Source organism: Pogona vitticeps, chromosome 5 (genome assembly GCF_051106095.1).
Source record: "Pogona vitticeps strain Pit_001003342236 chromosome 5, PviZW2.1, whole genome shotgun sequence".
In the NCBI taxonomy this organism is placed as follows: Eukaryota; Metazoa; Chordata; class Lepidosauria; order Squamata; family Agamidae; genus Pogona; species Pogona vitticeps.
In genome coordinates this window covers 67274879-67290499 of record NC_135787.1, presented here as the reverse complement: position 1 = coordinate 67290499, position 15621 = coordinate 67274879, and the positions used below count along the sequence as shown (strand labels likewise).

The window sequence follows — 15621 nt, the reverse complement described above, 5'->3', positions numbered from 1 at the left end:
GCCCTTTGAGGGCAACTATAATGCCGATGCAACCCAAGATGAAATTGAGTATGGCACCTCTGCTCTAAACAATTACCTGAACTTTGAATTCTTTAATTTCATGTGTATGTCTTTTTGTACTGTGCCCAAAATATCCTTGGGGCCAAGATATCTGAAATATCACCTTCTTCCATTTAAGCTTCCCTGAAACTTGTGATATTCAGACCAAAAAAAGAGGACAAAACAAACACAAAACACAATCCCACTAAAAAAGAAAAAGAAAATGCTACACTATCCAGTAATACTACTGTTAACTGGTGCTTGCAACAGAACAGAGTTAGTGCATACTTTATTTTGTTCATATTGGAAAAATCCTCTCATTTATGATGTAAGAGTGAACCATGCCATATTTTACAGCCCTAAGTACATAAACAAGACAAGGATCCCATAACATGGCAGACTAGCGGCCCCCATCCTCCGCCACCTCTTCAGGTTACAATAGTTAAAAGTGTATTATTATGACCTTCGGCTTTTCAAACTTTTTTTTTTTTTTTTGAAAAGGCTTGCTTTAAAAAGATGTTTCATTTCTGTTTTGCTTTAATGTTGCAGTTCTATTGTACCTCACTGCTGGAAATTGAACTGTTGGGGGCAGGAAAGTAGCCTGAACATCTATATGTACATATGTACTAGCTGGAAAGACAGATAAACAAATGTAAATAAATAGATGAACAAACACAACTGGAAGTTCTAATAAGAAAACAAAGTATATCTCATGTGTATGCCCACAAAGATTATCTGCATGACAGAAAGGGGAAAAAAGCTAAACAGAACATCAAATAAAACATATATTCAGAGTATCACTGCTGGAACAAGGTTTGCCAACAAGGAGGAAAAAAAGCTGGAATAACCCACCTCCCTATCCCCATGCCCTCACACATATGTACGCGCGCGTGCACACACACACAGATACATATAGAGGAAATGTTTTCTTCTTCATGTCTCTGCACAAAGCAATATATTTTGTCAGAAACATGAAAACTCACTCAGTAATAATGGGATAAAAGCTTATTAAGATGGATTTCCAAAGTATTAAAGGCATATTGTGCACAGTTTCTAAACATAAACCTTGCAATCAATAAACAAAACAATTGCTGCCATTATACTGTTACAGTATAAATTGCGGTTGATAAGCTACATTGGAAAGATTCCATCGTAAAGTTATACACAAACAATATATTTCTGCTACGCAGGCAATACATTTTTGGGAGACAATTCATTTCAAGAACAGTTCTCCTATTATGAAAATCACAGTATAAATAGATAAATTGAGAAAGAGAAGCAATGAACACAAATAGTCTTATTCTCAGCGGTGGATTTATCAGAAAATAATTTTCTAATACAGCACACAGAGAATACCAGGACCATTTTCTGATGTTCACAGGTAAAAAAATGCCAGATATGTTTTGTGAATGCCCAGTACAGTATCACGGATGGGGAAAGGTTTTGGGAAAGGTTTTGAAGGGCATCATACTAACTGTGGGAGGAGCGAAGAATACAGAGAAAAGTGGGTGGGGAAAAATATCAGTCTGAAATCTTTGTGTCAAGCACTTAAAACACAGCTTAAGTCTATGACCCATCCACACTGTCATGGTATATGAATTGCTGAGGCATGGTTTGGATTTTTTTAAATTAATTCATCTGCAAGTGTTTCTACTTGCATAAGCCATCTTTTCCCTTTAAGAGCTGTCACAACCTTTCTGGCCGAATAGTAGGGCATGCATTCTTTTTTGGCACACTCAGTTTAGCCTGGAGATAGTAGGCTCCAGGAGCTGCACATTTGGAGGGAGAGTTTGAAAGAAGTGGGGGAAGAATGAGGGAAGGTAATTGGGTGGGGAGGGAGGAAAAAGGGAGAAAATGGATGATGATGTAAAAATAATTTTCACTGGACAACACCAGCAATCATTAACTCAGACTGCACAGGGAAGCCATTGAAATTCACAAGCACCAGCAGAACTTCAACAAAAAAAGAGAAAAGTTTGAAACTTAACAAAACTTGGCTCCCAGCTCTGAAAAACACAGCCTGCAAAAGGTCAATGAACTCTACCCAGCCACAAGGACTGGGAATCACTACACACAAAAGACCAGCGAATGACACCCATCAATCACAGTGACAGATAATCGCTCCTCCTTATCACAAGAAGACACCCACAACAAGACACACTAATCACCCATTTCCTGAAAAGGACAAAAGCCTATCTCACAGCCATAAATACTCAACTCTCAAACAAACTACACCAGAGCACAGAGTGCTGTCCTCTGAAGATGCCGGCCACAGAGACTGGCGAAATGTTAGGAAGAACAACCTTCAGAACACGGCCAAAGAGCCCGAAAAACCCACAACAACCAATTTTCACTTCCCTTGACTCTCCGAATATGATCAGGGGAAGTGCTTAATTGACAGCAGTTCAGGCTAAAGGGGGTTATGTGCTGTTTGGAATTGAGGAGCCCAACAAATGGCACATTGCTCCTCCCCACAGACTCAACAGATTCTTTGCAGCCTGATCCACACCACACCCCAAATGGCCAGCCTGGACAACCCCTGAGTATGTCTTCTCACACAAGCGTTCTCTAAAATTCGTAGCACAGATAAGTTCCATGCAGCTGTTTCCAGGATGCTAATCTTTTTCATGTGTAGCTTTCCAGACCCACAAACTAGGGAGTTTGCAAACAAGAATGTGCGTCTCATCCCACACCTTCCTCATCTTCAGACCAAAGCTCCTGTTTTACAGGAAATCTTCCAGGATTGAAAGCAAGAGTTCCTCTTTCAGGCAGACCTTTGCAGGGCGGAAACTCAGGGTTCATGTTCTGTGCAAAATCTCCGCAGACTGCAAACCTAGGCTCATGTACAAGCAAAATCTCTGATCCCCATCATTGCAAAGTACTATTATGGCCATCAAGATTAATACATGTCCCTTCATTTCTAAAACATGTTGGAAGACTATTAACATTAGGGGTGAATTCTTCCATGTTTTTGAACTGCAATTTTTGGAATTCTCTAAGAATTCTGGGAATTACAGCTCACAAACCCACATCAGCATACCCATAGCTTTCATTCCTCTAGATAAGGGTGGGGGTGGGGTTTCCCTGAGCCATCACCTTCCCAGACTTTACTTCCTGGTGCTGATTTGTAAAAGAAAGCTGCCCCTGTGCTTTCTGGGAATTGTAGTCTTGCAGCCCAATAGGTTCTGTGTACAGTGTAGAGGGCACCTCCTAAAGAATTACAACTTCCAGAAAGTCTTTCTTTCTTTCTTTCTTTCTTTCTTTCTTTCTTTCTTTCTTTCTTTCTTTCTTTCTTTCTTTCATTCCTAGTCAACATCTATGTATGAAAAATGACACTGTTGGAGTTATAGATATTCACCCTTAACAAAATAGATGAGGGAGAAAAAAAGAGAGCGTAACATCAGAATAATGTTATGACTGAGGAAAAAACACACATTAAAAACATAGGAAATAGAGGGTCTTGTGCCCGTGATAATTATGTTGACTCTGCTGGTGTGTGTCACTGAGCAGAGCTCCTTTGCCTTCCCTCCTGGGAATAACGCGAGATGTTACCCTAGGGACAGGGGAGCATCTTTAAAATTGTTTAGCTTCTTTCCGAGGCTTTCATCCTGCCCACCCTGGTCACTCTGTTGGGGGTCGAATAGGAATTTTTGACCCGCTACTGGAATTGGCAAGGTGGTTGTGGGGATTTTTTTGCCTATTCCACACTGGCATAGGGTTATTGTTTGTTACATGTTGCCAGTTGCTGAGTCACTTTCTTAGATCACACAATGGATAGTGTGGAAGGAACTAGGATTGGTGAGGGCCCATGGAAAACAATGGAAGTGATAGGACGTCCAACCTCGAGGCGCTGCAGATCATGAGGTTACAGTGCCAGGAGAAAGGATGGGCTGGGGCTCCCACCAGGCTGAGGGTCTCCATAGAACAGGGGCTTACAGGCATGGGGGGGCTTGATAGTTCACCGGCTGGGGTCATGCTATCTTAAGGATCATGCAACAACGGGACATGGGACTCGTCCATATAAGGTTGGGGAGGGGGCCCTGTGAGACCTTCGGCTCCAAACCTGTTCTCGCACTACTGCAGGCCCCTGATTTTCTGTGGGCAAGAAGTTACCCAAGGTGTTCTAAATAAAGTGTGACCGTAATTTACCCCATCACCTGCGTCTCACCTCTTTATTCCAGGGTGGGAAGGGCAATGCTATTTTAGGGAAAAGGGGAAAAGAGTTTTCTCCAGGTGTTTAAACTGTCCAATATCAGTCAGCTACTGTTACAAATTTGGAGAAATACACAGAAAGATATTCTGTCCAAAAGGTATTGATTAAGTGGCAGTTTCAGTGAGGAAGCTGAGTACCACATATACTAAAATGTGGCTCAAAAGCCTCTACATATAGCTTTGGATTGGTTTTGATTCATGCAGTTTCAGTCTCAGCTTTCAGTACATGAATCAACATAATTTACTGATGTGATGCCAGCTCTAGTTTAAGGAAAGCACTGGGAAAGAATTAGAAAGGAAGGGTTGAAATGTGAATAGTGGTAGGATGAAAAAAAAGGAGAAATATAAGCCAGAGTAAACACTAAACTGTCACCAAACTCCCAAAAAAAGCTCATTCAGATGTTGCTTCCGTAGCTAACAGAGAACTGGCAAAGCAGCTCAAAAGAGGAAAAGATGATTGATAATAGACTTTCCACCATCCCTTCCTCAGAGTCCTGAGATTCTTGGCTCACATTGGAACTCAAGAATTGTCAACAAGCAAAGTACAGCTCCCTCTTTCCCATTTCTTTTCTCATTTTCATGTTAAGGATTGATATTTTGCAATATTTTACTGTTAACACTGTCCGGTTTTCATTTACTGCAGTTTGATAACCAAACTGCTGAAACAGCCTGAATTGCTGAATAGACTAATCCGATCAGATTTGATCCAAACTGGCCCAATGGGATCTAATTCGGATCCAATCCAATTTGGGTAGATCTGAATTAGCCTGATCCGTTTGGGATTTGGATGAAGTGGTGGCACAGCTTTGCTTTTAATCGAAGAATTGGGTGTTCTACCTATTAAAATGCAAATATTACTTTGCTCTCAGAAAGTGCTTTTCTCTAGGCATTCCCAGTTGCTCTCTGGCCTTAATTTTTCTTTGTTTCGTTTTAGTTTGTTTGGTAGCCATTTCAAAAAGGAATTGATTGTGTCATCTCATTTCTCCTGCTCATTTTAAAATTTTCTTTAACTCACATTCAGTGCAGCAAGCTGCCAATTTGAACATCAAATGTATGGATTTACATACTGGAAGTAACTAGTCTTTTATTCTTTATCTTATTTATATATGGGCTTTTGGGGTGTGTATTTTTATTTTGCTTTCTATTAGCATATAAGGATGCCCAGTATATACTGCAGTCACTGCGAGACCTTATACAGTGGTGCCTCGCTTAACGAGCGCACCGTTTAACGAAGAATCTGTATAGCGATCCCTTTTTGGGGATCGCTATACAGATCTGCCCCAATTGCCGCACTCGCTTTGCGACGATTGGGGTGTCCGGCGGCCATTTTGGAGCCACCGAACAGCTGATCGGTGGCTCCAAAATGGCTGCCGGATGACCCGAAATGGCCCCCTATCAGTGTTTTCGCGCCCTCCCCTTGCTTACGGAGGTCGAGAAAACGCTGCGGGGGGGCATTTCGGGTCATCCGCGGCCATTTTGGAGCCGCCGATCAGCTGATCGGCGGCTCCAAAATGGCTGCCGGACGCGAAAACATCGCTGGAGGGGTAAGTTTGGACGCTTATTGGAACGCATTAAACTAAGTTTAATGCGTTCCAATAGGCTTTCCTTGCCCGTACAGCGATGTTTTCGCATAGCGAAGGTTAATCCGGAACGGATTAACCTCGCTATGCGGGGCACCACTGTATAACCAAGACTTTCAAAATATGTCATTCTAATTCAATAAAGAGAAAAACACAACCTTCATGCAGATTTATGTGTCCTAAAGTTCACAGACTTCTGATAAGAAACTCCTGTTCAAGATGTTAGTCTGTCTTCTTCCAAGCATCACCTTGTGGCATCTATTCAGGCTCCACTTATCAGTCTCAAGTTCAACTCTTTTCTTTCCTGACTCTCTAAGGAGCAGCCCTGCAGTTGCTCTTCTCCTGTGTGTCTTCTAAGGCACATGTCTATCTTGAAGGCAACTTTCTCTATTAAGAATGGCTAGTTGTTTTTAACTGCTTCTTCCTGCAGTATCATATGTTTATCTGGAGTTTCCTCTGCTACTTAGAGAAAACATAAACATTTCTTCTCTTTTACATTTTTTTCACTAGATCAAGAGTCCTGCTCAGAATGGTTCTAGACTACAAGGATGCATTGCACAAAGTCCCCAGTGCGTGGGATGATTGGAAGAAAAACGGAAGCACTATTATAAGAAAACATGACAATAGAACAGAATAAAAAAGAATGCTTTAGCCAAACAAGGTGCCATAGATTAAACCAAACAGCAGGAACTGGAGTATTTCTGACTGACACTCTTACACATTCTAATCCACATTAATACCTCTTTTCAGATTACAGGCAGAAACCACTTTAATCCGTGACCTTGTCAGAAATTTCTTCCTTAAATGTATCAAGGTGTATATAGACCATGAGGACCTCACAGTCTAGCGAATTACTAATGGATCACTATCGCTTGAGCAATAAGTTGATCTCAAAGGAAAGCTCAGAAGTTAAGAAGAAGAAGAAGAAGCTCTCTAGTTCAATTAAAGATAATTCCTTTGTTTGACTTAGTTCACATGAAAAAGATTCAGCAAGTATTGTGCAAAAGGATGATTTCAAACAGTAACAAGAAGATCACTGCCTTCTTCCCTCATAGGTGACCCACATGCCCCATTTAAGAGATACACAGACATATATATCTTAAGGCATGTAATTCATATTAATTTCATATTAATTTCAGAAACCCTTAAGGCCAGCTTTGTACCTCAGATGACAAAAGATACTCAGCTACCAAGTGCTATAATATCAGCATAAGCAGAGATTTGAAGAACACTTTCTTTGGGTAATTTGTATATCATAAGGTATCTGAAGCAGGAATTTGGGCCTTTGCTAGAATCCTGATAAAGATTTGCTGATAGAGAGGGAGACAAGGGATTTTGGTATAGTTCCTGTAAGCATGCACAAATAGAGTGGAAGGACTGACTGAGTCGAAAGAAAGAAAGAAAGAAAGAAAGAAAGAAAGAAAGAAAGAAAGAAAGAAAGAAAGAAAGAAAGAAAGAAAGAAAGAAAGAAAAAGAAAGAAATAACACATCCAAGGCTTAAAATTACCCACCCCTCAAAAAAAGGACAGTATCCATCATCTGTAGCATTGCTTTGTGGCATTGATTTTTTTATTGCTGTCTTTTTAAATCATCCTTGCAAATACAAGGAAGGATTTGAGAATGCGATAGAATCCTGGGCTTTGCCTGAATACCTAAGAACAGCCCTACTGTCTACTAATTAACCTATGAAGTTAAAAGCTGGCGCTGGCCTTATACATTAAAAAAATGCAGGCTTCGGAAACCAATTCTGGTGTAGCAAAATTTAACAAAAATAAACAAAACAAGGAAACATGTTTTCTTTTCTTTGAGACAACACAACAGATCATATGTACAAAATATCACAGCCCTTGTTGCTTTGGAGTTTCTGGTTCCTACTTTTCGGAAAAAGATTACCATGGGGTTTTCAACTGCCAAAAATATATAACTTGCTGGCATATTGAGTGTAGCACCTTAATAGCATCATCTTTCAAGATTTTAAATAGTTCAACTGGAATGCCATCACCTCCTGTGGCCTTCTTGATAGCCATGATTTCTAAGGCCCACTTGACTTCACTCTCCAGGATGTCTGGCTCAAGGTCAGGAACCACACTATCTGAGTTGTCCAGGACATCCAGATCTTTCTGGTATAATTCTTCTGTGTTCTTGCCACCTCTTCTTGATGTCTTCTGCTTCTGTGAGGTGCTTGTCATTTTTGTCCTTTATCATTTCCATCTTTGCACAAAATGTTCCTTTAATATCTCCAATTTTCTTGAACAGATCTCTGGTTTTTCCCTTTCTATTCTTGTCCTCTGTTTCTTTGCACTGTTCATTTAAGAAGGCCCTCTTGTCGCTCATTCCTATTCTTTGGAAGTCTGCATTCAATTTTCTGTAACTTTCCCTATCTCCCTTGCATTTTGTTTCCCTTCTCTTCTCTGCTATTTGTAAGGCCTCGTTGGACAGCCACTTTGCTTTCTTGCATTTCCTTTTCTTTGGGATGGTTTTTGTTGCTGCCTCTTGTACAATGTTATGGGCCTCCATCCATAGTTCTTCAGGCACTTTGTCCACCAAATCGAGTTCCTTAAATCTGTTCCACTATGTATTCATACGGGATTTGGTTTAGATTATACCTGACTAGCCCAGTGGGTTTTCCTACTTTCTTTAGTTGAAGCTTGAATTTTGCTACAAGAAGCTGATGATCAGAGCCACAATCAGCTCCAGGTCTTGTTTTTGTATAGAGCTTTTCCATCTTTGACTGCAGAGAATATAATCAATCTGATTTCAGTATTGCCCATCTGGTGATTTCCATGTATAGAGTCACCTCTTGTGTTGTTGGAAAAGAGTGTTTGTGATGACCAGCTTGTTCTCTTGACAAAACTCTATTCGCCTTTGCCCTGCTTCATTATGAACTCCAAGGCCAAACTACCCTGTTGTTCCTTTTATCTCTTGACTCCCTACTTTAGCATTCCAGTCCCCTATAAAGTCAAGAACATCCTTCTTTGGTGTCAGTTCTAAAAGGTGCTGTAGGTCTTCATAGAATTGGTCAATTTCAGCCTGTTCAGTATCAGTGGTTGGTGCATAAACTTGGATTACTGTGATGTTGAAAGGTCTGCCTTAGATTCATATTGAAATCATTCTATCATTTTTTAGATTGTATCCCAGTACAGCTTTTCCCACTCTTTTGTTGACTATGAGGGCTACTCCATTTGTTCTAAGGGGTTCTTGTGCACAACAGCAGATATTGTAATAGTCTGATTTGAATTCGCCCATTCCTGTCCATTTTAGTTCATTGACTCTCAGGATGTCAGTGTTGATTCTTGCCATCTCCTACCACATCCAGCTTCCCAAGGTTCATAGATCTTACATTCCAGGTTCCTATGCAGTATTTTCCTTTGCAGCACTGGGGTTTCCTTTCACTTCCAGGTGCGTCCACAGCTAAGCATCCTTTCAGCTTTGGTCCAACCACTTCATTAGCTCTGGAGCTATTTGTACTTGTCCTCTGTTCTTCCTCAGTAGCATGTTCTTCCGACCTGAGGGGCTCATCTTCCAGTGTCATATCTTTTAGCCTTTTGTTTCTGTTCATGGGGTTTTCTTGGCAAAGATATTGGAGTGGCTTGCCAGTTCCTGCTTAAGGTGGATTGCATTTAGTCAGAACTCTCCACTATGACCTGTTTGTCTTGGGTGTCCCTGCATGACATAGCCCATAGTTTCTCTGAATTACTCTAGCCCCTTCGCCACAACAAGGCATCATTCCTTGAAGTTTTGGCTTAGGGATTTTTGAAAAATTGTGTTTTTTTTCCACAATTATATTTATGAAGAAATTAGCTAATTTAAGAATGATTTTTCAAATAATGGACCGGATCAATTTCTCACCAGTATACACTGACCATGTCCAATACATGTTAATGTTTCCACGACAAAGGGGACCCATTTAGCTGTTAAAGATGAGGATGTCCTCAGGAAGAGGGGGGAAAAGGCACTGCAAGAACTGAACATTAAAGAGCTCTAACTGGATATTAAAAGAAGATGCTAGTTCCTGTTTCTTCCATATTATTTTTGTTCTTAAAAATCATTTTTCCCCATTTCATTTGTGAATAGATCCGTGAATTTTGCTATGGTCCTTTTGCTGATGACATTTCGGCTCCCGTTCAAAACCTTCCTGTTCCAGAAGGATTTTAATTGAAATAATATCAACTGTGGGTCCTGATGGCAATTTTTAGAGTATATATTTTAATTGTATTTTAACTGTTTATCTTTTTACTGTATTTAAATTGTTGTAAGCCACCCAGAGACCTTTGGGTAGTGTGGGCGGCATATAAGTTAAATAAATAATAAATAATAATAATATGTATGAGCTGACAAAATGTCCAACTAGATAGGAGACAAAAGAGTGGGAAAAGGGATGTAAAGGGGTAGGAAACAATAGATAAGAGGCAAAATAATGCAGTCTTTCTTCATCTTTCTCTGAGCCATGGAATTTCCTATTTATCTATATATTACAGAATTTGTATACATCATTGGGCAGCTTACAAAGAAACTCCAACTCTATGCCTTGTAGATTCTCTCTCTCTCTCTCTCTCTCTCTCTCTCTCTCTCTCTCACTCACTCACTCACTCACTCACACACACACACACACACACACACACACACACACACACACACACACACACACACACACACATACATACATGCAAATATAAAGATACTGAAATACACTGAAATCCTGTTTATGCAGCTGTGCAACCGCAGGGAAAAAATTTGAAATTAAAAAACAATAACCCTGATATCCTTTCCAAGGCTCTCATACAATCCCCTTCATCAAGAGACTACAGTGGTATTTTTCAGAAATTAAAGACCTCCATCCATCCCATGCCTTCCAATGGGCTCTCCATGACAAACAGTTTGATTGGAGCCTTAGGACTTTGGGATTGGGGGAGAGAAATTGAATTGCAACAGGATTTTGGCCGTAGTTTTATGCATACAGTATCTGTGAAGCTGCCCTGTACAAAGTCAGTCTATTGGTCCAAAAAGACCAATATTATTAGAACAGTCTGGCAGAGGATGTCCCAAGTTTCCAACAGAATTCTTTCCTATCTGTGAAATCTCTGGTATTGCCTAGTGATCTCCCATCTAAGTTCTAGCTCTACTGTGCTTAGTAGCTCAACATTTGATGAGACTGGATATGTTCAAAGTAGTATGGTGATGGTACAGTTCTCTTGGTTGGCCAAGAAGCAGAACATGGCAAGACAGTAAAAAGAAGGGTTAATCCTAAAATAATGCAGTCCACCAGTGATGAGGAGTAGGCCTATGCCATTCCAACTGCATTCTTAAATATACCTTCTGAATTCTCTTATGTTGTATTCTCAGTGCACTGAGGGAATATTGGAATGACAATATCATCTACCAGCCTTCTCTGTCTTGCTATTGTCTCACTCCCCATGGCAAGGACCATAGAAATCATAGAAAAGTGAAGTTGGAAGGGGTGTACAAGGCCATCAAGTCCAACACCCTGCTCAATGCAGGAATACAATCAAATGCTACCAGGTGGTGCAATGTGCTTCTGTGTGAAGGTCATGTGTTTCATCTCCTGAGAAACACATGACATCTTGGCAATATAGAAGTCTTATGCTTTGACCTCACTTGATATTTATTGGACAAATACATCCATCAGGAGGCATTCCAGTGTAATAAAATGCCGGCATTACGCAGCATTTTTAAACGAAACAAGTGGCTTTGCTGGCTGGGGGAGCATGGGAGCAATAGTCCTGACTAGAGATGGTGGTATTCATAAACAAATATGAATATCCCCTCACAAGTGGAGTTAACGAGGGTCCGCACCATGGTCCGCTCACCGATCTGCCACAGATGCGGATGGCACGATTCTGCTAATGGCTCCACAGCAAGCAATCCACTCAGCACTCCTGGCAGGAGGCAGGAGGACAAGCCTCGCTGCAAGGTCAAAGAGTGGCCCCGTGGGGCTGGACCCTCATTAATGTCACCTGTGCAGGGATATTCGTATATGAATATGAATGCCCCCATCTCTAGTCCCGACAAGTAACTTTTGCAGGCTCTGGAAAACGGGATGCTTCCCTGAATAACAATAGATGGAGGCAAATAACAAACAATATACAGTTAACTTTGGCAAGCATCATCCTCATGGTCTATTATAGATTTCTTGGTGCAGTCATGTTTTAAAGTAGCTCTTCAACAGTGTTGAAGCAGCTATGCACATTAAAATTCTCTACACTTCATTGACTCAAAACATTTTAGCATCCCTCCTTGATTACTAGTTAGCACTGATATGCTAGGAGGAAAAAAAGAACTCACCATATGTCTAAAAATATATCTAAAATATATCTTGGAGAACACATTGCCACCTGACCAAACTAGAATAAGCTGTCTTGTTCTGTAGAGTGCACAGTGCCGTGGTTTCATTGGGCGCTTACTGCGTAGGGTCCTGCTTGAAGCTGTAAAACAATTACATGCTGAACAATAAATGTAATAGGCTATTTCAGCTGATGTACTTTGAGATGGAATTTTTCACATTTAAAAAAAAATCATGTTTCCTGTCACGGTACAGGAAGCATAAATTAGTACCTAGATTTCCTCTGCATTCAAAATCCAACGAACTCCTGGAAAGGATTTTATGTATTTCATTAAAAAGAAAAAGAAATAAGCAGAAAAGGATAAAACGGTTATAAAAAAGTTAAAAAAAGGTGAAAGTTAGGTAAAAGATTCCTAGTAAAATGAAACAAAGTTCTGGCAAAGTTACAAAACTAGTCTTGGACTGTTTGAAAGAAGGCACACACTTAGGAAAAATAAAAAAAGTCTTGCTAATATAGATCTCTTATGTGTCCCTAACAAATCCATCACAGTGGACCTGGTTTCTCAGGAGAAAGAAGCCAGTGCAGAGAGATAAAGTTTTCCCTCATTATAAGGATGCTATGTCTCCCCAAACTTCTCTCTCAGGCCTCCTATATACCTTACAATAGATTTGATATCACATTACCTCAATTGTTTGTCATTCCTTTTTGCTGTCTTTCAGGCTAATGAATTGTTTCCTTAATAGGGCTTTCCCCCTTAACTCACCTTTCCTCAGGTAGGGCGAGACATACTCCACACATCAAATAATACTGAAATTTCATGTCCCTTGTAAACAGGAGGGCAATGGCTTAGTCCCTTTGAAAAGGATCCTGGTCCCAGGATCCTCTTAGCCATTCCTCCTAGCCATCTTGAGGAAGGCAAAGTGCAAAAATTCCCACTTGGTCCTTCTGCTCCCCCTTTTCCATGCTAAACAATCTTGTCCATGCTTTACAATTTCATGTTGCCCATTTCTCCCCAATTTCTCCTCTCTTCCATTTTATTTTATAGTGACTCACTCATACTTAAGACCAACCATTCCAAAATACTTCAATATGTCTAAGACTGCTTTATATTAAAGCTATGGACTGCAAGCATGCACATTTACATGGAAGAACATTTAAATCTCATCTAGAGTAGACCAGTTGAATCAATGGGACTTATATAAGTGTTGATGTAACAATACCCATTCATTCAATAGATCTACCCTACTTGGTGCTAATGACTGAATTAAGCCCACTAGAGTTAGTGAGAATTATGTCCAAATAGCCATTACTTGTCCTCAATGTAATACTTGGATTGAGCAATCACTTGATAATCACTTGCAACTATTTGGATGCTTTGCAACAATTTGGGTGCTAAAAGCAGCTTCAAATGTTTCCTTCACAAAAGGAGAGTGAATATACCCAGACAAAGAATGGCACTTGCTATGCCATTAGCTCAAGATTTCACACAACAGCAGGTACCCACAGGCCAAGCGTATGTTAAAAAGTACCACTCTTCTCACTAAAAAATTATATATATCCTACCAAAACATCTTATTTGCTGCCCAAGCACTTGCTTTTAAAATATTTTGGGAGATTGTGATGGGTTTGGGAATACAGTAGGTATCTGTATCTGACTTGGGGCATATAAAGAACCCTGCTGAAGCAGAGCAGAAGTCCTGCTGACCCAGCAGACTGTTTCTACAATGGCTGGCCTGATGCCTCTGGAAGCCAGCACAGAAGACATGAAAGTGTCTGCTCCCTCCTACTGATGCTCTCCAGAGGTTGTGCTCAGTGATATTCTGCCTGTAAATATGATATCTTTGCTGGTGGGTATGGAATTTTGAAATGCATAACATTTACAGACCAATTTGTATGAAATTCAAGAAAGAAGGATTTGCATGCATATGGTATTAGGAAACACATTTGGAAGTGAAGGCTTCCTAAATATATTGGTCCATGACCTTATATTTCAGTTACTTATGGCACAATACCTTCAACTTGCATCACTCTGAGAAATCACTTCTTCATATCATACAAACAAGTGCATAGTTTTCATGTTAGAAAAACTGCAAGGGGACTTCCTGAACCTGTCACTCTGTAGATATGTTAGACTAGAACCTCCATTTTCTCCAACCATGGAAATCACTAATTGGGGAACTCTGCAGCAAAGTAGAAACTATTCAGTCCAAAATATTTCTTGGGAATGTTGATTTGAAAATTAATTTTAGTGGGTCTCTGAAATCCAGTGTTTTCATTTTTAAAAAAACTTAAGCAAAACAGATGTTGAAACCTACCTTTCGGGAGTGGATTTCTTTCACATACAATGGAAGTAGAAATTCAGATATACCTTCGAGACGAATTCCTTTTTTGGTAACTCTGAGATTCCCCATTCCATCCTAGAAGCAATAATATACAATTGTGTGTATCTGTGGCTTAATTGGGAAACTAATCACTGTGATACAACGCAACCTCACATTTTGAAGGTTTATGCTAAAATGCATGACATAACTACATGTTTGACAAGACGTCTGATAGGCATATTGCCTGCTGGCAGTATAGTTTAGAAATACATTGAACATGTATCTTTTTGATAGACACACTTCTTCATTCTGGGTAGGAATGTAAATCGTCACTTATTTCATTGTTGCAGGCAAGTATGCTGGGGGAGATTCTAAGAGCTTCTGTGCATTTTTAACATGTTGGGATTTGTGTGTGTGTGTGTGAATTCTGCAGCAAATTTTCTTTCCTCTATTTTGCAAAACACCTTGGATTTTGGGGTAATGCTACTGCTGACAAAAAAAGAGAGATGTTTTTCATTCTTGTGCAGGGACAAAAGAGCTCTTAGTGCCTGCCTTTTTTAAAAAAATGGAGCATCCCCCTTTTTTATGGGGGCTCTTCTTGACCTCCTTCTGTCAGGGTTGAGAAAGTTTGTTAGTATTCATTAAATCTTTAATTCAGGGCTACCTAGTTCATCCATTATGGTGTTGCTTTATGTTTTACCCCATATTAGAATTGGTTTATGGAGTCTTGTTGATCTGGACATGTTGGCTTTCAAGGCAATCAGCCATGTTTAAACATCAAATCCATGTAGCCAGCAGGAAGAAATGACAGAAAATGCTCTTAAAAGCTCACCTTTATTTATTGTGTATATATTTTAGCTCTCCTCCCATATCATAAAAATTCACAGCCGGATAGAATAAATGAAAAAAAAAAACCAAAGAGAAAAAACGTAATGTTAGCCCCCCCACCTCAATTTGTGATTAAATTGCCTTGCTTAACAACTAAATTTCTCAGAACAAAGACAGTGTGTGGTACATAACTGGCAGATAATGTTTTAGAAAAATGTTGAAAACCAAATTAATTTCATTTTCTTAGTCCATGTCAACAACGGTTCACCTTTTATTCTCCAGTGCTCTCTATTTATGTTTTCAAGCTGTGAAGAAACACACAATGTAGACAGTTTCTCC

At 39.9% G+C, this 15621-nt stretch overlaps 1 protein-coding gene across 1 annotated transcript in view; it reads right to left on the bottom strand.

Moving 5' to 3' along the window:
- SGCZ (sarcoglycan zeta) overlaps positions 1 to 15621 on the bottom strand; it is a 728738-nt gene that overhangs the window by 171198 nt on the left and 541919 nt on the right. Inside the window, exon 3 of the mRNA XM_078394647.1 lies at positions 14449 to 14550. Coding sequence (XP_078250773.1) covers positions 14449 to 14550 — 102 coding nt within the window. The remainder of the gene's footprint in view (positions 1 to 14448; positions 14551 to 15621) is intronic.